At 30.7% G+C, this 22,291-nt stretch overlaps 3 protein-coding genes across 3 annotated transcripts in view; 1 reads left to right on the top strand and 2 right to left on the bottom strand.

The window, feature by feature from the left end:
- Positions 1-10,183, bottom strand: part of LOC125809206 (uncharacterized) — a 226,957-nt gene extending 216,774 nt beyond the window's left edge. Inside the window, exon 1 of the mRNA XM_049488869.1 lies at positions 10,175-10,183. The gene's annotated coding sequence lies outside the window, so the exon portion shown is untranslated. The remainder of the gene's footprint in view (positions 1-10,174) is intronic.
- LOC125809198 (gamma-glutamylcyclotransferase 2-3) overlaps positions 1-22,291 on the bottom strand; it is a 1,073,903-nt gene that overhangs the window by 447,167 nt on the left and 604,445 nt on the right. The gene's annotated exons all lie outside the window — the stretch shown is intronic.
- Positions 8,004-8,731, top strand: LOC125809188 (ethylene-responsive transcription factor ERF014). The gene has a single exon (XM_049488844.1). The coding sequence runs from the start codon at positions 8,004-8,006 to the stop codon at positions 8,694-8,696; it is 693 nt and encodes a 230-aa protein (XP_049344801.1). The 3' UTR covers positions 8,697-8,731.

The following is a 22,291-nucleotide window of genomic DNA, read 5'->3' as shown; positions in this document are numbered from 1 at the left end:
ATTAAAATACATAATCTAATTTTAATTTTTCCTTAAATATTTAGTAATGTAACTAATACTTATTAAACTTATTTTAGCAAGATTTAGTACTTTTAAATTATGATCATTTTCATTATGACTTAGCAATATTTATTTTATATGATGATTTCATTATTATTTTTTATTGAATATTTTACTGTCATCAGTACTCATCTCATATTTTGTGTTATTTTCTTAAGAAACACCTTAGATAATTGTATTTTGGTTGAACTAAAGAAATATTTGGAGCACAAGTTAATTATATGTTTGTATGCAAACTATACCGAAAAAATCTGAGGTTTATTAGTTTGGTTTGATTTATAAATTTAAAAAATTGACACAATGGTTTGGTTTGGTATTTGAAAAACCCGAACCAACCCGAGGTTGAAAAAACCCAAAAAAAATCCGAATTTTATTAGTTTGGTTTGGTTTATAAATTTAAAATTTTTACACAAATAGTTTGATTTGATATTTGAAAAACTCGAACCAACCCAGTCATGTACACCCCTAATACTACGTAGGCGTGAGTAGATCTTTAATTTTAAAAGGAACATCTTTAGACTTTAGTACTGAATTTCTTTCCATATAAACACCATATTCTCCGATCAAAAAAATAAATAAATAAAATAAATTACTGTTTGAGATCATTACTTCATATTCTTAGAATAAATGTCAAAAAAACGAAATAGGAGAAAATTGTAGTGTCAAAATAGATACAGAAATTATTAAAGGCGTGCTTATATTTATTGGTATTACTAGGTAATGTTGCCCGTGCTATGCACGGGCACGGGCCCAATAATATAAATGGTATGTTTTGGGGCTAATAACGGAGATTTTGAAGCGATTGTTTGCGTGGATAAAGGAATAAGTTTTTTTATCACAAACTTGTACTTTATTTGACGTTATTCAAGGCACAATAAGACTATCCACATACAACATTTTTGAAATATTTTATGTTGTCAATTATCATGATTTATAGTATTTTTACGATAGATTTACTTAAAGAATGAGTGGAAATTTTTGTATTTTTTTCAAAACATATTTTACGTTGTCAATTATCATGATTTATAATATTTTTACGCATTTTTTAAATATAAAAAACCCAAAAAAAAAAAATAAGACAAATAAATTAAAATGGACCCAATATATGTTATTTTTGTTGTCTCAATTTATGTCACACAAATAAAATTTGGAGAGTCATCCAAATTTTAATTTTTTTAAAAAAAATGTTTTAAGTTATAATTATTGTGATTTATAATATTTTGATGTAACTTTCAAATAACCAACATTACTGGTCACTTTGTCCTAATTTATGTGATATGGATAAAATTACAAAATTAACCCTTTTAAAATGTTTTTCAGATATTTTAAGTTGTTGATTATTATTATTTATAATACTTTTTTGGTAACTTTAAAATGATATGTGTTATTTTTTCTGTCCTAATATATGTGAGCCTGAAAGAATTCTGAGAGTGAACCTATTTTATTATATAGCTTTTAAATATTTTAAATTGGTAATTATTGTAATTTTTAATGTTTTTTAAGTCATTTGTAAATGATATATGTTGCTTCCTTTGTCCCATTTTATATAGTATAAATAAAATTCCCGAAACCAACTAAATTTTTAATATATTTTTAAAAATATTTTAAATTATTAATTATTGCGATTTATAATATTTAAAAAAAAGTACAAAACTTGTATCAGCCTAAAAAATGACCACGATAATTCGAAGCCTACAGAAAGCAATATGGTTGTACGTAATTTTTAAATACTTAATATATATTACTCCACTTGTCTGAATATATGTAGCATTGATAAAATTTCAAGATTCAATCAAATGTTGTTAATTGTTAACATTTATAATACATTTTACGTAGTTTTCAATAATTTCACATTAAACAATACATATTACTACTTTTGTCTCATTTTATGTGACATTGATAGATTAGTTTTAACAATCAATCAATTTATTTTTTCTGTTTTTTTAATAAATATTTTAAGTGGTCAAAATCACGATTTATTGTATTTTATACATAATTTTTAACGATAGATTAATTTCAAGAATTAATCAAATTTTTTTATATGTATTTATTTTTGAAATATTTTATGTTGTCAATTATCATGATTTATAGTATTTTTACGCAATTTTTAAATATAAAAAAAAATTAAGACAAATAAATTAAAATGGACGCAATATATGTTATTTTTGTTGTCTCAATTTATGTGACACAAATGAAATTTGAAGAGTCATCCAAATTTGCATTTTAAAAAAAAATGTTCTAAGTTATTAATTATTGTGATTTATAATATTTTTATGTAACTTTCAAATAACTTACATTGTTGGTCACTTTGTCCTAATTTATGTGATATGGATAAACTTACAAAATTAACCCTTTTAAAATGTCTTTCAGATATTTTAAGTTGTTAATTATTATTATTTATAATACTTTTTTGGTAATTTTGAAATGATATATGTTATTTTTTCTGTCCCAATATATGTGACCCGGATAGAATTTTGAGAGTCAACCTATTTTATTATATATCTTTTAAATATTAAATATTTTAAGTCAGTTGTAAATGATTTATTATATTATATTATTATATATATTATATATATATATATATATTATATTTATTTATACTATATAATAAAAGGGGTTTTATTATGATATTATATATTATATAAACTCCCTTTAATTATATAATAGAAAAATAAATATATATTATATATATTATATAGTAGAAAAAATGATTTATTAATTATATATTATATAGGGAGTTTATGATGGGACACATAGAATGTCCCATGATAAACTCCCTCTTATATAATAGTAGAATTACAATTACAAAATTAACCCTTTTAAAATGTCTTTAAGATATTTTAAGTTGTTAATTATTATTATTTGTAATACTTTTTTGGTAATTTTAAAATGATATATGTTATTTTTTCTATCCCAATATATGTGACCCGGATAAAATTTTAAGAGTGAACCTATTTTATTATATATCCTTTAAATATGAAATATTTTAAGTCATTTGTAAATGATTTATTATATTATATTATTATATATTATATAAACTCCCTTATAGTAGAAAAATAAATATATATTATATAGTAGAAAAAATGATTTATTATATTATATATTATATATTATATATTATATAGGGTTATTGCATTTTTGTGCATGTCGTGGATAGAAAAAATAAAAAAGTCAAATGACGCATGCGCTTAAGAAGTGTTTGAACTTAGCATTTTAGCCCATGAAACCGTTGCAATATTTTATGAGTACTTCTTGCGGTCTGTTCATTTTTATTCATTTATTTTTATTTTTTTAGAAATTCTACAGAAATCTACGATCACTATCCTTTAGGTAAGCACTCTATGATGACTTGCTCCTTGCTCCTTGCTCCTTGCTCCAGAGGCATATCCAGGAGGAGGTCACCTGGTTCACGTAAACTCATGCTCCCCTCTCAAAATCATACTATATAATAGTGTTATATTTTTAAAAAAATATTTAAATATAGATGTGTGAACACACACTCGAAGTATCATATAATGTTGTGCAATGATGATTGGGTGCACCTGAGATTAGAAATATGAATCGTTTATCTATTTTGTTTTATTTTCCTTTCTAAAATTGGGTAACACCTCTCCAAGTGGTTTGGATAGATAGAAAATAATTTTGAACCTATAATTTTAAAATTTTAATGATTTTCAATGATAAGAACCTAAATGTCAAACCAATCAAAATTTATATCTTAGATCCACATTTTCGTAATGGTGCACTCATCATCTCAAAATCCTAGATACACCTCTTTGTTGATTGTGCACATAGGCGGACACATATACATATTTGGGGTGCACGTGCACCTGTTAACCTCCGAAAAAATCATATTATGTATATATATATAAGCATAAAAGTGTCCTTTAAACCGCTGATACATGTTAATATATTCACCCACGTGACAAAGGTTCTATCCCAGCAATAGCTTTCAAACCACACAAAAGACGTAAATCATGCTGAACAAGTCTCATGCGACGAGATCATGAGGCTAAGAGAGAATATGTTATTTTCCTGTTATGTGGACTGATATTGATAGATATATAATAAATATAAGAAAATAAAAACGCGTTTTAAGGAGGGCTCAGCAAGACAGAAGAGAAACAGCTGTTTTCCCTTGCAACAAATAAAACCTCTTATCCTGCATGTGTTATATCTTTACTGTTCTATTGCGCGTTTTTAGATTTCCCCCCTTCTTATTGCTACCTTCTTACTTGTTTCATAATTTTTTTTTAATTTTTAATAGAAATAAAAAAAGAAGTAGTATGAGATAATTGCACCCATAACACCTTAATTTTTTAATAATTTGCTTGAAAAACTTATAACAAACCACCCTTTATTTTAAGAAGAGAAAATATGAGGGTTACGTCAGTCCCAAAAAAATAAAACATTTTTATTATTTAGTTTTAATTTTAATTTAAAATGCGTATTTTAATTTTAGTGAAATGATTTATAGCTACGTAAACATGTACTAACTTATTTTATATCATGCATTTCAAACATATTGTTTGTTTCTTTCTTAAATTTTGTGTCAGTTCAAATTAGATCGTAGAAATTGTACGTATGCTAATGCTAGTAGTGGCATATTAAATATATATATTCCTAAGGCTAGCCCTTCTTCTCTTTGAGAGTACACTTTGTTGCTGCAGAATCCTGGAAGCTGCTAATGACAGAATCCTATGTTAATTTCTCTCTCTTTAGAACTTAATTATTTTTTAATTCATAGAATATTTAGATGCAAGATATGATCATGACGGCATTTCTTCATTCAGACATGTCATTTTCATAATAATAATAATAATAATAATAATGTGCTCTTTCACAAATACATTTTTGCCCACTTCTTATTCATTTACTACTCTAATATTTCTTTTTAATTTGTTGAATTAGCAAGTGTAAACAGGGATCAGAATTTATTGTTTTTGAATGTCTAGGTAATATTCTAAAATTTTTGAGATATGCTTTCTAATTTCGTAATTAAGAATCTAACAACCTCTATACTTCTAAGAGGTAATGGTAAGATCTGTGAATATTCTATCCTCTCCAGACTCCTCACTTGTGGGATTTCATCGGTATGTAATATGTTGTTGTTGTAAGAATCTAACAGGAGAGGTTAGTTTATCAAATAGTTAAGTTTCAGAAGAAATAGAGAAACATATATTTTGGAGTGTGAAAAAAATGTTGAAGAAATAGACAAACAGACTAAACATTGTTGATAAGTCATGAAGGTATCAAATCAGTTTCTAGTCAGCTTTAGTATAATGCAATATTATCCTCATCATTGGTGATATCATTTTAACTAAATAACATAATAATATCAATGTGACGAAATAATTAAGGAGAAAATTTGAGAGAATAACATAGACATACTAAGACTCTATAACTATAGTTTTGATAATAGCGCTTTATGGCTATAGTATTGTTTGAGGTTGCGGTTGTATATTTATGCTTGTTTGTATATTTCGCTTTCGAATATACAGATAGAGTAAGTATATACAAATTATGTATTTATATATTTAGGAATTTTTCAAAACTCTGTTTGTATGTCAATATACAAACAACGTAATTTATTATGTATTTTTCATAAATCGTAATACAAATAACTAGGGTAAACATATACAAAATTCTGAATTTATATAATCAGGAACCGAATTGTACAAATTTTGAATTTATACAAATCAAGCGAATAACAAGACTGTGCAAAACTGTAGTTGCGAATCATAATTTTTCCTAAACACAGTAACTATAGCATTTAATTTGATTTAAATATTTGTTATTCTCCACAATTTTTCCATAATTAAATACTCATTTCGGTTTAATTTGTTTGGTTTATCTTGACTTAACACAATTTTTTTTAAAAATTGAATTTTGTGGTTTTAAACATATCATTTGGAAAGTTAGAATAAAAGAGTTGCTTAAAAGGAAAAAAAATGATAGAGCAAAATATAAATAAAATGAAAAAACAAATAATAATACACATTAAATTAAGCATAAGAAACTAAATAATACTACTACAAATAGTATGTTCATACTACTAAATAAAGTATAAACAAGAAAAGAAATTTAAAATATACTTTGTACAAATCAGAAATCACTTTGTTGAGATAACTTGTGGTTCAAGTCAAGTAATATCAGCGCGTATGTACTTGCGTACTTTTAAGGATCCTTGCTGGTTTCCAGACTGCCCCATTTTGCCTTTTACCTCTATACTCCTTTTTCCCCGAAAAGTATTAAGTAGATATTTAAATTCGTATAAAATTGAATAAGATGCATTCATATGATAATTTGTGTGAGACGTTACATAGGATGTATGTGTGCACATGCACTTGCAGGGGCGGATTTAGGAAGGTGAAAGGGATGTCACGTGACACTGCTTCGTCGGAAAAAAAATACTAAATATGTGTATATAATTAAGAAACAAAAGCAGATACAACGTTATATATTATAAGTGACACTCCTTAGACAAAGAATGCACGTATTGAAGGTTTCGGTTTCAAAATTCACAGCCTCATTTTTCATTTTTTATGTGTTTGTTTTCTTCGGGTTCAAACCTCCACAACCTCATTTTTTGTATTTTTTTTACCTTTTGACCTTCTTTGTTTAGTAGTATGTATTTGGTGCTTTGTAATAACAAATATCTTGTATATTTTTTGTATTTTTTTTTTCTTTTTGACCTTCTTTGTTTAGTAGTATGTATTTGGTGCTTTGTAATAACAAATATCTTATATATATATATATTCTCATTTTAAAAGGATGATACCGCTTACCATAAATTATGCGTACGCCACTGCACACTTGTCAAGTTTATTTAAATTTAAATAAATATTTGTACTATGCATTTAAAAATGAAGGACAAAAATATCCAATAAACCAAGTTAAAAAATATGTTTATGTGTTATGCCTTACGGAAAACTGTCAACTTTTCTCTTCCTGATTTAATTTGTTAGTATTTGACTGCAATTATTTTTTCCAAGCTGTCAAGAAGCTCTAAAAAGTCTTTCGTACGTGAAATAACGTTAAGGGTAAAATTTCATCATTTTAAGCATTAATTGTTCTCTAGAAAAAGAAAAAAAAAAATGTTCCTCAGAGTATAAATGAGACAGGAGCACATGATAGTTTTGACATAGTCTTGATCGATAGGAGAAAAATATATTTTTGAATGTTCTTCGTCTGCTAAATAAGAAAAGTAAATACTTGAGTAAAATAAATAAATAGAACATGTTACATATACTGATTTTGTTTAAAAAATGTGAAATAGCTAGTAGTTGGATATTATTTCAACTCTTAAATACTATATATCCCCTCATTTCAATTTATTTATTTTTTAGTCCATTTTGAAAAGAATAATTTTAGTCGAATGGTGAGGACTGCTTAACATTCGAGCAATTCCGTCTCGTCAATAACATAAAAAAATAATTTAGTTTCAAAAAATTTATTTTAGTTTTAGTAAGATGATTTATAATCACATAAATATCTAAAATTTTATACCACAAATTTTAATTTTTTATTTCTTTCTTAAATGAAATTGGATCACATAAATTAAAAAAATGGAAGAAATATATTTTTGTTAAGCTAAGGACAATATTGTCATTTGGATAGATAGTAAAAAGGTCATTTATCCAAGTTCTACATTGGATTCAAGTACTGGAAAATGTCTGTCCTCCACTCTGATGTTTACAAGTAGATACTCCCTTGACTAAAATGATCTCCTCACTTCAAAGCTCACCACGCCCCCCTCAAAATCACCCTACCCCTACCCCACCCCACCCCCAACTCAAATTTGCCCACACCATCTATAAATAATCATCCCTTCCTCTAACTTCAACATCACTTCATCAATATCCACCTCAAAAACACAAACACAAAAAAAGGAAAAAGAAGCAAATTAAACAAAACAACACTATTCTTTCAAGATTCAAGCAATGGTGAAGACGGAGCAAAAAAGTTTAGTAGAGCCAAACAAGACATCAATGTCAATATCATCATCATCTTCTTCAACATCAAGCAATATCAATAACATGAAGATGAAGAAGAATAAGTACAAAGGAGTTAGAATGAGAAGCTGGGGATCATGGGTATCAGAAATAAGAGCACCAAATCAAAAAACAAGAATCTGGTTAGGTTCCTATTCTACCCCTGAAGCTGCTGCTAGAGCTTATGATGCTGCACTTTTATGCCTAAAAGGCCCTTCTGCTTCTTCAAATCTCAACTTTCCTTTTGACTCTTCTTTCTATCACCACATTGATCATCACACTTCTACAACACTCTCTCCTAAAGCCATTCAGAGAGTGGCCGCGGCTGCCGCGGCCACTCCTCAACAAAATATAGGGTTAGCACTGTCATCTGACAGTACTAACCCTACTATTTTATCATCTCCATCTCCACCACCTTCTTCTTCATCTACTACTACTTCTTCTGAGGATATAAATGATGTTTGTTTATTTCCAAATTATACTTTTGATCAAGAGATGTCAATGATTGAGCAATGGTACAACTTTGATTCACCAAAGTATAATGACATGTTACATGGTACAGTTTTCTTTGATCCACCTTCAATGGAGGATGTTTATTATGAAGAATCATCAGCAGATATCCCTTTATGGAGTTTTTGCTAATCATCAAGATCTCACTTCAATTATTTAATTATTCTTTGAAAGATAAAACAAAAAAAAAGTTTTTTTTTTTTTTTACATGTGATGTCAAGTTAATTTTTTTCTTGAACAACATCACTTACATAGACTAATTTTATTTATAATTATTACTATTAGGGGAAAAAAATTTAGGGACAGTACAGAGAGAGAAGTCATATTTTCTGGACTCTCCCATGTGAGTTCCTAGAAAATTCTTGTTAAAGATATATTCTTTTATAGAAGTGTGTCATATGCTGTATCATTTATTGTGTACTCAAAGTGCAATAAAAAATGGTGGGAAAATATTTATTTTAATTATATGGTTTGGTTTCATTAGACTTTGACTAGCAATGGCATAATTCAATTGAATTGTCCTTCATGATGGAATGATTTGAGACAATGTATTGATGTAATTAAATTGAATAGTTAAGTCATCACACTACAAAAAAAATCATTATTAATTATATTGGATGATTATTTCCGTAAATATTTGATTGAATCAGTGAAAAAAAGAAAAAAATGGTTGAAAAAATCTATTTTCATCATATGTATTTTTGGTGGAAAAATCGTATTTCACAACATAAATTTTTCATCGGTTCGCTTAGATTTTTTTTTTCATCGACTCTCCATTGCATATCAGATTTAGTCTTGATTAACATCATTATATAAAAAAAACCAGTTGTCTATTCAGACGCCAGTCTCATGTCTCACTAATTTGCAATCACTATCACATAACACCAATATATACTCAATAAAATGGAATATTTGGATCAAATATGCTCGTTTTATCCCAAATTAATATTTATTCACTTTTTAATCTTCTAAAACCAGTTTAATCAATTACTCAAAACGTATAATTAATGTTAATAATTTCGTGATCTAAAAATACGATTTAACATTTGTTCGTGATTTTACTTTAAATCTTGCGTAAGTGTTCTCCCTCCCAATGATTCCCTGATTATTTTTTTTACAAATATGATCGATAAAGTGATCATCGAACGAAATGTTGAATTGATTTAATATCAAATATTATATTTCCATACATGATTTACCTAAGTTTACTATGAGGGCAGGTAGAATTTATTTGCTTGGCTTTGATAGATTTTGTAATGTATTTTTAACTTTAGTTTTGTTTGTCAAAGACAAAACTGTCACAGACTTTTGTGTCTGTCTGTGAAACGCGTTTTCACCTGTATATCTTTAAAACATATTTTTCTTTTTTTTTTCTCTCTCTTTTTCTAAGGTAATCCCAGTTACAGCTGTAATTTTTAAGTTTAAATTTTGTCCTTCATCTTTCAACAAAAAATAGAATATTAGTAGCAATTGTATAACAAATTTTGGAATATTTATAGGGGTGGGATGTTCCTAGAAGCAGCCTCTTTTTTTAATTTTTTTTTATTAAATTACATTTTTATCTTATTTTTTATTTAGATATTACTATTAGTTTAGTATGCATATCAATTCAGAATCCAGAAAATAGGGAAGCTACAAAGTTGCTGCAGACAGTTAATTTTTTTTTTTTGTTGGGTCAACTTCACCAGGGGCGGCTCTATGCTTTGTAAAATAAGGGGCTCAAATTTTTGTCAAGAATAAATTATATGTTAAGAATTTTATAGAAAAAATTGATTATTTATGATTAAAAGTATAATATTTTAAAAATATACTGCTTTACCCACTTTAACACCTTTTGTACTTTGTTAAAAATAAGAATTAATGATGAAAACTAAAAAGTGTTGAACAAAGTGAATTATAGATTGTTTTTTGTTTGTTTTAAATTTTAGCTTCAAGCATTACAAAAAACATATTAAAATGGGGTATACCAAGTCATCAACTTCATGAGATTCTATGGTTCTAACTCTTATCTTTATTCAATATTTGTCAACTTATTACTTAGAGAAATAAAATTTGAATAAATATGTCTACAAAGTTTGTTTATATTTTAGGTCTCGAATTGAAATTTCGCTTTAGGCCCCAACTAAATTGAGCCGCCCCTGAACTTCACATTATTTTTTTGAGTTTAGTCTTCTACTAAGAAACCAGTACAATAACAAAACATTGAATCACAGTTACTGAGTACTAACATTTTATTCTCTAGCTGTTTTATTACTTGTCACATTAGTTTATCGATATCGTTGGAACTTGGAATCAGGTCAACACAGGCTATCTTAAGGGTTTGTTTGGCAAAGAGACAAATATTTTTAGAAATGTTTTTTGATTGGTCAAAATATTTGAAAAGCATTTTTTAAAGGAAAATAAGTTCCTTAAAAATAAGGAAAATAACTTTTGTAATAGAAGTTGGAAAAACAAATTGCATAAGTGGTATTCCAAGTTTATTATCTCCTCTCCATCCATCCAGAGGTGTATCCATCAGTGCCAGAGTATTGAGATCAACTAAACTCATTGATTGTATGTTATATCATCCAGTAGTACTAGTATTAATATACACATTTGGTTTAATTATATTAAAAAAAATACAGTGCTAAAAATGTTAGGAATTTCCAATGCGACAAATTTGAAAATTTTGAAAGATTAAATTTATATATATAAAGTGCTATCAATAACCGCTTAGAGAGGTGTTAGGACGTTAACCAATTTTAGAAAGAAAAAAGAAAACTAGATAGATGTAAGATTCAAATTTTATGATACTTAGAGTCATGTGGCTTAACACAACTATATTTAAATATTTTTTTAAAAATATAACACTACTATTTATAATTTTGGAAGGAAAACATGGATTCACGTGAACTTGGTGACCCCTCCTGCATCTATCCAATCTTCCCAACCCCTATTGCCTGACCATCCACCCCGCACCCCCATCCCCAACCTCCACTCCCCGTCTCATTTCGCCTTTATAATATTTGCTAAATAATATTTAAATACTCTTAAAATAATATTTTCTTACTTATTTATCAAATACTAAAAATTACGTAAGCAATCTACTTACCTTCCAAAATAAACATTTAAAAAAGAATCATTTTCCATTGAAAATATTTTCCTTTCTACCAAACAACTTAATTATCACACTTACCAACATGGGTTGTGCTGCACTGGTGGGAGTGCTTCACTGTTAATCATAGGTCTCGGGTTCGAGCCCTGGGTATGGAGAAAATCCTGTTGGAAGCGCCACTCCCGAATGGACCCGCAATGTGCGATCCGGATTTAGTCGGAGCTCCAATGTGGACTCCGGACACCGGACACCGGATGAGAAACCAAAAAATAAAATAAAATTATCACACTTGATTATTAACCTATCTTTCAAGTTGTTAGTAATTTATGTGCTTAAAATCCATTATTTCTCATATATTCTCTAATCCTTGCATATAAATTTAACCGTACATTTTTCTTTTTGGGAAACCAATCCCAATTCTATAACACTCTCACTAAATTGATTGATATCATTCATGGATTATATATCGGTTTACAACACAATCTATTTACTCCCATTGAAATAGACCTAGACTTCTTTAGAGGTAATTAACTTATTGTATTTGTATATTTCCTGGATAATATGTATAATATGTATCAGTAAATACAATAGTGTATATATCGGTTTACAACACAATCTATTTACTCCCATTGAAATAGACCTAGACTTCTTTAGAGGTAATTAACTTATTGTATTTGTATATTTCCTAGATAATATGTATAATATGTATCAGTAAATACAATAGTGTATATATATACATCCACCTCTCTTTGTCCCCGCTCTCTTGCTCGCTCATCTCTCTTCTTCCTCTAACATGTAACTATGAATTATAATTAAGCAACCTATAACTATTTTGACTCATTATTTAAGGCTTTGCTATTTTTGAAAGTTCCTCGTAACTCAATACATAACTTATCACTTGTGAAATTTGTTAGTTTGGAGATGACAATTACTCCTGTAGACAAGGGCCTACAGTTACCAGAAAGTTTTATCACTATATATTGATAGATAAAATTTTAAATAAAGAAATTATTTTAATAATCTTAATACATTTTGTTTGCATATATCAAAATAGCATGATAAAAATACATAATTATGTCCATCTAAGCCATCTCTATGTATTTATTACACAACATGAGGATACATATGACCAATGTTGACTTCGAGGGTGTTTGGATTGACTTAAAAGTTGATCAAACCTACTTTTAAGTTAATTTTTGAATTCTGAAAGTGTTTGGCAAAAACAATAAGTAACTTAAAATAAGTTGAGAAATGTATGGCAAGGTCAAAAATGACTTAAAATAAGTCAAAAACCAAAAGTGAGTCTCCCCCTACTTTTTCTTTTTTGACTTAAAAGTCATTTCCGTTTGACTTTTTATTTTTCACTTAAAAGCTACTCCCTCCGTTTCACAAAGAGTGACCTGGTTTGACTTGACACAAAGTTTTAGAAAATAAAGAAGATTTTTGAATCTTGTGATCCTAAATTAAAGTTATGTCAAATGTACTAAATTACCCTTCAATCTTGTGGCTTTAAACATGCTATGTGGAAAGCTGAAATTAAAATGTTACCAAAAAAAGAAAAAAATAATTCTTTTTGAAATAGACTAAAAAGAAAAGGAGGTCATTCTTTTTTAAACGGAGGAAGTACTTTTTTTAAACCAATCCAAACGGGCCTTATGCTCTTAACTTTATGTCAGTTGAAGTAACATGATAGAACAAAAATCATTAATCTTGAGAAGTACTAATACATTGCTTCAAGCCAAATAAGCACATGGCCATTGTCCTCTAGTCAAATTGTTCTATCTTATGTATTGCCAAGTGTTTCTTTTTACATTGTATATAGTCAAGACTCTTCAACAAGGCACAAAAATATTTGTGGGGCCAAATTTGGAATTTTGTAAATTAAGTGTGTGATTTAATAATTAAAAAAAAGGAACATTTGTCTCTATGATATTTTGGGTTGAATCTCTCCATTTTTGAGACTTTTGTTTTCTGAACTTGTGCACATGAACCACTCTTGTTATATTGAAATTGTTACAACATGCCATGTGAATTGTGATATCGCCGCACTTTTATTTTAACAACAAATCTATTGTTTGTTTTGCTCTTTTTATGATTTCAATTTATCTATTTAATTTATGAACTAAAAATAAGGAGATTTTCTGCTTGGAAATTATAAAAATCATCGAATTTTCTTTATCATGATTTGATCCATCCCTCAAATCTAATATCGGCACAACATTATTTCTTTGTGAGGTCACAAATTCCCAAGCACAAAAATGGATTTATTTATTTTTTTTTAAAAAAAATTATGAAGGAAGACATTGTGTTCTCCTTTTGGTTCAGCACTATCCGATTAAACTTGGTTTGGGATTTTTGTATATTTCTTTGGTAAGAAGACCTTTTTCTAGAACAACTTAAAAGAATGAAAAAATGTTTATGTCTTCTGATTTTGTGTAAAATATTATACTATAATTTTTAATTGAAAATTTAAAATATTAACATTAATATCAACAAGGCAATATTACAATTTACATGGTGTTACTATACAAATATCTTGGTACAATTGTACAAGAAAATGATCATGAAAATAAAGTTTATGTGAAATTAAATAACTGTTGACATGACATCACTCAAATCAATAGAGATATTAATAAACAAATTATACAGTTAGGGTTCGTTTTGTGTGAGGATAAGAATACCTAGTTTTGGGATAAAATTTTGGTGTCTTATTTGGTTGACATGTTTGAGATAACTTATCCTACCATTTATAGCATAGTGATGGGATAAATTATTTCATACACATGGTGGGATAAGTTATCCCAGAATAACTAATCCTAGGATAATTAATTCTGAGATAACTAGTTCCCAATCAAAAGACCCCTTAAGGTATAACAATATAACTAACTAAATAAAAATATTAATTTGTTATATTTATCTTTAGTGATTTAAATAGATTTTGAGTTTGAATTTCTCTTGTTATTTACTTTAAGTATTCTACTTTAATTTTTTTGGTCCACCAACCGACATTGCTCAAGACCCACATGCCTGTGGGCTTACTCGAATCGGGCTAAAAAACTCTATTTTTAAATGGGATTCAGAAATATTAACTCAACTCATCTGAAACCACGAGTTGGATTAGACCGACCCAACAAGTTTACTTAAAATGAAGTGTCTATATTCTCAATCCTGATATAATTGTTATGAGTTGTATATATTAATTATCATTGTGATTTTTAAACGGAGAAGGACCTAAAATGACCCTCGTCTATTTGAATTGGTCTCATCCACCTTTCAACTCCCTAATACTCCTTATGTCAATTTTTTGGCTAAAAAAATACTCTTATGTCTAACGGTTCACACTCATAAGGTGAATGGAGGAAATTATTGTATCAAATCCCATAGTTTAAGTGCATTTAAGGCATTGTTCTATAAAAATAATTTGAAATTACTTAATATATGAGCTCATATGATTGGCCTAATTTTGAATTCCATAGTAAATTAAAAATAAAAAGATTAGTCCTCTACTCGTTACACTCCCCCACCGTGCTCACCCCTTCACTTCCTGTCACGACCCAAGGGTACACCCTAGATGTAACATGACATACTTGACCCCAAAGGGGTCTCATACAAGCCCTTAGCATATCATAACATAAGATAATAGAAAAGTACGGAAATTTTAAAACTTTATCCATACAATTGAAGTCTTTTATAAAAGCAAAGCGGAAGTCTTACTACACTTGTCTCAAACCATCTAAACTCAACTTTGAATAAAACATTTGGGACGCAACCCATACAATAGTCTAAAACATAAAGAAAAGACATAAAGGTAGTGGTGGCTTTATCCTAGATGCTATGAGGACTCACCCAATCTTCAACTCCTTGCGTTTCTAGAAACCTATCCTCAAGAATGGCACTCAATGTTGCCAAACCCTACATTTGGTAGGAATGTAGGCAAGAGTATGTGTTAGTACAAAAGTACTAAATATGATAGCTAGCATAACACCATAAGAGCATAACATAAGGGTTAGTCAATATAAGACATAATCCATAAGCATAAGAGACAATAACATATTCATAAGCATAATCTCCAACATAGGCATAATATGAGCATAAGTCATCTTAACGCATAGTCCATATACATAGTCAAGTCTTAGAATTTCATATCATAAGAGAACCATTTCATAAGGAACCTCCAAGTATACTTGTGCAATGCATGGATAGGATCCCATAATCCCATACATGCTAAGTATCCCCTTTGGTCATCATAATCATACTTACCATCTTAGGATCTCATCTTTAGCACAATCCTCATAACAAAGAGAATCTCTCACCTTTAGTCAATCATAACATAACAAGGAAGGCAACTATAGCACAATCTTATCTAAGCATATATCACATAAGAGAAACACTTCATGAGTCACCTCAAGGCAAGCTTGTGCCATGCATGAACAAGACCCCATAATTGCACCCATGCTAAGCTAGACATTTTAGGTTCTTCATTCATGTTTATCATCTCTTAGCCTCATAGACAAGGGGAATCACCTCTAGTCATGCATGTAGTGGAGGGGCCTTTCAAGCTACAATCCAAACTAGTCATGCTCATGTTCATAAATGCAAGGGGAATCACTCAAGGCATACATGTTTAACTCATCATAAAGGACATGGGGAATCACCTCAAGCCATACATATCATGGAATCATAAAGACAAAGGTAATCACCTCTAGTCATACATATCATGCAATCATAAAGACAAAGGGAATCTCCATAAGTCATACATATTAATGAATCGTAGGTATTCGCCTCCATGTTCATTTTAATGAAATATAGGTATTCACCTTTATATCTATTTTAAGGTGTAATGTAGGTATTCATCTCCACATCATCACATAAGGATCATAGGTAATCGCCTTCATGATCAACATAAAGGCTAATGGGTAATACATAAAAGGGTAATCACCTCACACTCCCCATATCATGACATGGGTAATCACCTCATGTTTAACTAAGAGTAGGGCTTGTAGTCATGAATGATGATCACTAGGGCTTTGAGATTAAAGTTAATATGATGAATTATGTATGTTTAGGCTATAAGAGTAAAATCTATATGAGAATAGAAGGCTAATGAATAGAATTGTGATGAAAGAACATTACCTACCTAATCCACCTTATGAATGATAGATGGTAGGAAGTGATTGAATCACTTGAGTTAGGATGATATCCATGTCTAATGTAGAATTCTAGATATGATATTATGCATGTTTCTATGAATCTATGAATATGCTTATGAACACTTTGAGAGTGAAATGTCTATAATCATGATATATAGTTGAGTTGTTGAAAAGACATTCTCACATACACACTCATGCATGAATATGATATGATATGAAAGGTTCTCTCACATAGAATGATTCTAGGTTGAAAGGCCATTCTCACCTAAAATGAATCTAAGTCCTAGGACTATGAAATGTGATGAGGTTGTGGTGATTCCCCTAAAAGACCTTTATATGATAGGAATGTGAGGTGAGTTCCCTTAACATCAATTCTAGAAGATCATCAATTCTTGAACAATTACTATACATAACATCAATTTCATTTCACAAGGCATAAACCCACATTCTTCACTTTCATCAATTAAACTAGGTTTAACATGGAAAACACATAATATCATCAATATATCATGATTCAATACTAAATCAATCATAAACAAGTACTATCCACTCAATTGGAATCATACTCAACTTAACCCACAATTTTGGAAGGAACCCCAACTTGAATAGGGATTTCATCTTCACAATTGGGGGAATTCTAGGGGGGATCCTTGGATGGAAGAATCCATGGATGAATAAGCTATCATATCTTGATTATAAATCCCTCACAAAGCTTGCAATAATGAATTTTTTTTACTAGCTTTGACCCTTCTTCTTCTTCATCTTTCTAGAGAGAGAATTTGGTGGAGGGAATTGGGTTCTTTGGTGAATCTAAAATAATGAATTAGTTGACTTAGTTTAGGGGTCTAATAGGTAGCCTAATTACTAACAAAACAATCCTAATTAATAACTAACTAATTCTAGAATATTCCATAACCCCTAAACTTAAACAATTAAAGACCACCACTGCCCAACCCATGTGACCACATCCATGGACAGTGGGTCCACCCACGGCTCGTACTGGTCATCCATGGATGGTGGCTTGTAGCTAGATTTTGGGGGCCTTGACCCACGAGGCCCATCCACGGGACATGGGTCCCTCTCGTAGGTGCTGCTTTAGACAAATTCTAGGGTGATTTTAGGGGTTGTTTTAGGGTCCTCCTCAAGGACCCCTTTGGTTGGTCCTTGGGGAGTCGTATCTTGATGTTTAACCCCTAAACCCCTCATTCTAAGTATATGAGTTCATTTTTACAACTCTAATCCCTACGTAAGCTTTAGAACCCTTTTGTAAGGCTCTAGTTTAACCTACTTGTTTTCTGGGTGTTACAATATCTCTCCCTTGGTATTATTCGTCCTCGATTGACGATTTAAACACTTCTTAAAGGAAACGACTCTAGACTAGTAGCCCATCATGCATGCAACTTATCTAAATGCACACAAATAACATAGGAAAATCTTCAATTCCAAGCTAAACATATTCAATGCAACACAAGGGAGTATGAACTACATCTAACAACCCAAAATGCATGAAATTCTATATCTACTCATATTCAAGGAGGAACTACCATCTCCTAGCTAAAACATGCTCAACATACACTCATAAAGACTTAATGCAATTTACTCTAAAAAACATTTATTCAAGGAGGAATCGTTAAACTCCAAACTAAGGCATGCTCATTAATTCATTTCATGAAGTTCTATAAGCAACTCTACTCAATGCACTACAACATGAGGTAAAACAATGCACATAAGTCATTTATATCAAGACCTAAACTTTTCATGAACATGCATATAAAGAAATCATTGCCACACATAAACACACAATGACCTTGCTATCTAGGCACACCATCTCCCCGTTGGTAGTAAGCCTATACAACTTTTCTAAACATCATCCATAATAAAGACAACTTCAAAGTCTAACATATCAAGTCACAAAAGACCCAACAATATTGGAATCTAATTATAAACCATGAAACACATACCGTTAGCAACATAAGGAAGTCACTCTTGTCGACTTCTAGCTTGGAAAGCTTAAGACCTATTCTTCTTTAGAGCACTTCCACCCAAACCAATTGAATCGGAGGAAGGGCAGGGTTGGGACCTACGACAAGTATCCCCATCAATTCTAGTAACTTTAGGGCAATGCCTTATTTTGTGGCCCAACTCACCACAACCAAAACAAACATTAGAACCCACTAAGCATTCACCCTTATGCCTTTTATCACACTTACTACATCCCCGCAATAGAATCTCACTCCTATCATCTTAAGACTTAGGGTTAGACACCCTCTTTTGGTTGAACTTAGGAGTACTTGCCCTAACTGGGGAACTTTTGTCTAAACCTAGGGCGACCTTGTCCCTTGGACTCATCATCAAATGACTTATCATCCTCCATTCTAGACCTCTGTTTCTCCCTAGATTCTTCATTGAGTTTTGACTCTTCAATTTGTTGGGCGAAAACCATAAGACGTGAGATATCCATATCATCAATAAGCATTGCCGTACGACATTCTTTTTCTACTAAGTTGGACACTCCCATCATAAACTTATTCATCCCAACCCTTGAATTTTCCACTAAAGTTGGAGCATACTTAGAGAGTTGAGTAAACTTTAGAGAATACTCTTGAACACTCATACTACCTTGCTTAAGGTTAATAAACTCTTGCATTTTAACCTCCCTCAACTCTAGGGGAAAAAACCTATCAAAGAATGCCTTCTTAAACACCTCTCACTCTATGGGACCCGCTCCTACCGGTCTATTCTCCTTCCATTGACCGTACCATATTTGTGCTACCTCTCTCAATTGGTAAACGATTAACTCCACTTTCTCTACCAATGTCACCCCCATGATATCAAGAATCTGATAAACCTCATTTATAATCTCCTTAGGGTCCTCTTCCACTTTGGAGCCATAAAACTTCGGGGGTTTCATCTTAATAAACTCCCTCACTCATGAAGCCGTGAAATTCACATTAGGATTCATCGGAGCAACCACTTCCCTATTGACTTGCGTCATCATGGCTTGAGCCAAAATTTGGAAAGCCGACCTAAACTCTGCATGAGTAACATTCTCAACCAGAGAACTAATCGGAGCTTAGGGAGGAGCTTCATGATCCACATTTCCTTCCTCATTTCTCCTAGAATTTGCCCTTGTATTAGCCATACCCTGAAAACCAACGGGCACGTATTAGGAGAAAGAACTAATAGAGCCAAATTCTATGGCATGACTTAGAGAATGAAGAAGTGAGATTTCCTAAACATCCAATAGCCTCTTATTCATAAATGTGGTTCCCTTCACATTATGAACAAGACTCGACTAGACGTGGTTTGAGACAATCATAGAACCATTCTAAACCTTGTGCTCTGATTACTAAGTTAGTCACGACCCAGGGGTGCACCCTAGACATAACATGGCGTACTTCACCTCGAAAGGGTCTCATACAAGACCTTAACATATCATAACATAAGATAATAGAAAAGTACATAAATTTTAAAACTTTATCCATATAATTGAAGTCTTTTATAAAAGCAAAGCGAAAGTCTTACTACACTTGTCTCAAACCATCTAAACTCAACTTTGGGATGCAGCCTATACAATAGTTTAAAACATAAAGAAAAGACATAAAGGTAGTGGTGGCTTTATTTACGATGCTATGAGGACTCACCCAATCTTCAACTCCTTGCGTTTCTAGAAACCTATCCTCAAGAATGGCACTCAATGTTGCCAAACCCTACATTTGGTAGGAATGTAGGCAAGAGTATGTGTTAGTACAAAAGTACTAAATATGATAGCTAGCATAACACCATAAGAGCATAACATAAGGGTTAGTCAATATAAGACATAATCCATAAGCATAAGAGACAATAACATATTCATAAGCATAATCTCCAACATAGGCATAATATGAGCATAAGTCATCTTAACGCATAGTCCATATACATAGTCAAGTCTTAGAATTTCATATCATAAGAGAACCATTTCATAAGGAACCTCCAAGTATACTTGTGCAATGCATGGATAGGATCCCATAATCCCATGCATGCTAAGTATCCCCTTTGGTCATCATAATCATACTTACCATCTTAGGATCTCATCCTTAGCACAATCCTCATAACAAAGAGAATCTCTCACCTTTAGTCAATCATAACATAACAAGGAAGGCAACTATAGCACAATCTTATCTAAGCATACATCACATAAGAGAAACACTTCATGAGTCACCTCAAGACATGCTTGTGTCATGCATGAACAAAACCCCATAATCCTACCCATGCTAAGCTAGATGTAACATCTCGCAATTTGAAATAACTAGGAAAAAGCTTATAATTGGAAATAGTCATTTTTGGAAAGAATAAAAATCTGGAAATTTGTTAAGTTAAAATAAGTTGAGTTTAAGTCAACTTCAAACGGCCATAACTCCTAGCTCAGGATGAGTTGGGTGTATTTCCAGGTATTTTTGGAAAGATTTTGATAATCTTTCCAACGCCATCAAGTTTGCACGATTCTAAGATTGTATGAGTGAGATATGTCCTTTGGAAGTTGGGCTGTTCAAATAAGCAAATGTCCAATCCATATTTTTAAAGGGTGTTTTGGTCTTTTCCATACCCTATTATTTTGATTCACTTTTGGTGAATTAATTAAGGCTTAAAACTGAATTGGTTCAGTTTAGACAATTGGAAATTTACGCTAGGGTTTTTGGAGAAAGAACGCAAGAGGAGAAAAGAGATGAAAGAGCAAAGTTCGTCGTTCTTGAAGGTTTAGCTTGTGGATTTCGACAAGGGTTGATCCCTAAAGAGGTATGTGAGTTCACACAGCGTTGGGTTTCTTCACCCATGCGCCAAACATGTTTTATTCAGTGTAATTTCGTCCTAAAAAGATTGAGAATTTGATGTTCTTGAGTTGTATTCTTGAATTACTTTTGTTCTTGAATTTGGGATGAGATTTAGGAGTTCTTGAGAGTTTAAGATTGATTATTAGTGTTGTTTTGAGTTAGATTCTTTTGTATATGTTGTGGGTACCTGAATCTAAAGAGATATGGAAAAAAAGAATCGAAATTAAGCGAATTGGAGCTAGAAAATGAAGAAGAAAAATGTCGGGCAAATTTGGAGCCCCAGGCCGCGTCGCGGAGCGGTCACGAACCGTTCTGCCTTAAAAAGTATTTTCGCGACCAAAATTTTAATACTTCTCCGCGTCGCGGACTAACTTTTAGACATTGAATTCTTGATATTTTCTCATGTTTAGCTATCTAAAAACACTCCTAAACATCATGAGATCTTTCCTATTACAAATCACAATCCTTGAGTCCATAATTCAATTCAAGGAAAGTTGAGAGTCAAGTCAATGGAAGTTAAGAGCAAAGTTAAGATAAGTTCATAGAGTGTTCCAAAAGTCTTTTACAAATGATTTAACCTTGTTTTAAGACTTGAGTTTTGAGTTCAATAAAGAGTAAAATTGAAGTTTATTTCTTCAAAAGTATATGGGGACTATGTATTCCCAAAGAGTT

The sequence above is a fragment of the Solanum verrucosum genome, unplaced genomic scaffold, assembly GCF_900185275.1.
Source record: "Solanum verrucosum unplaced genomic scaffold, falcon-dt-bn FXZP01000062.1, whole genome shotgun sequence".
NCBI lineage: Eukaryota > Viridiplantae > Streptophyta > Magnoliopsida > Solanales > Solanaceae > Solanum > Solanum verrucosum.
This window is presented reverse-complemented; position numbering and strand designations above follow the sequence as displayed.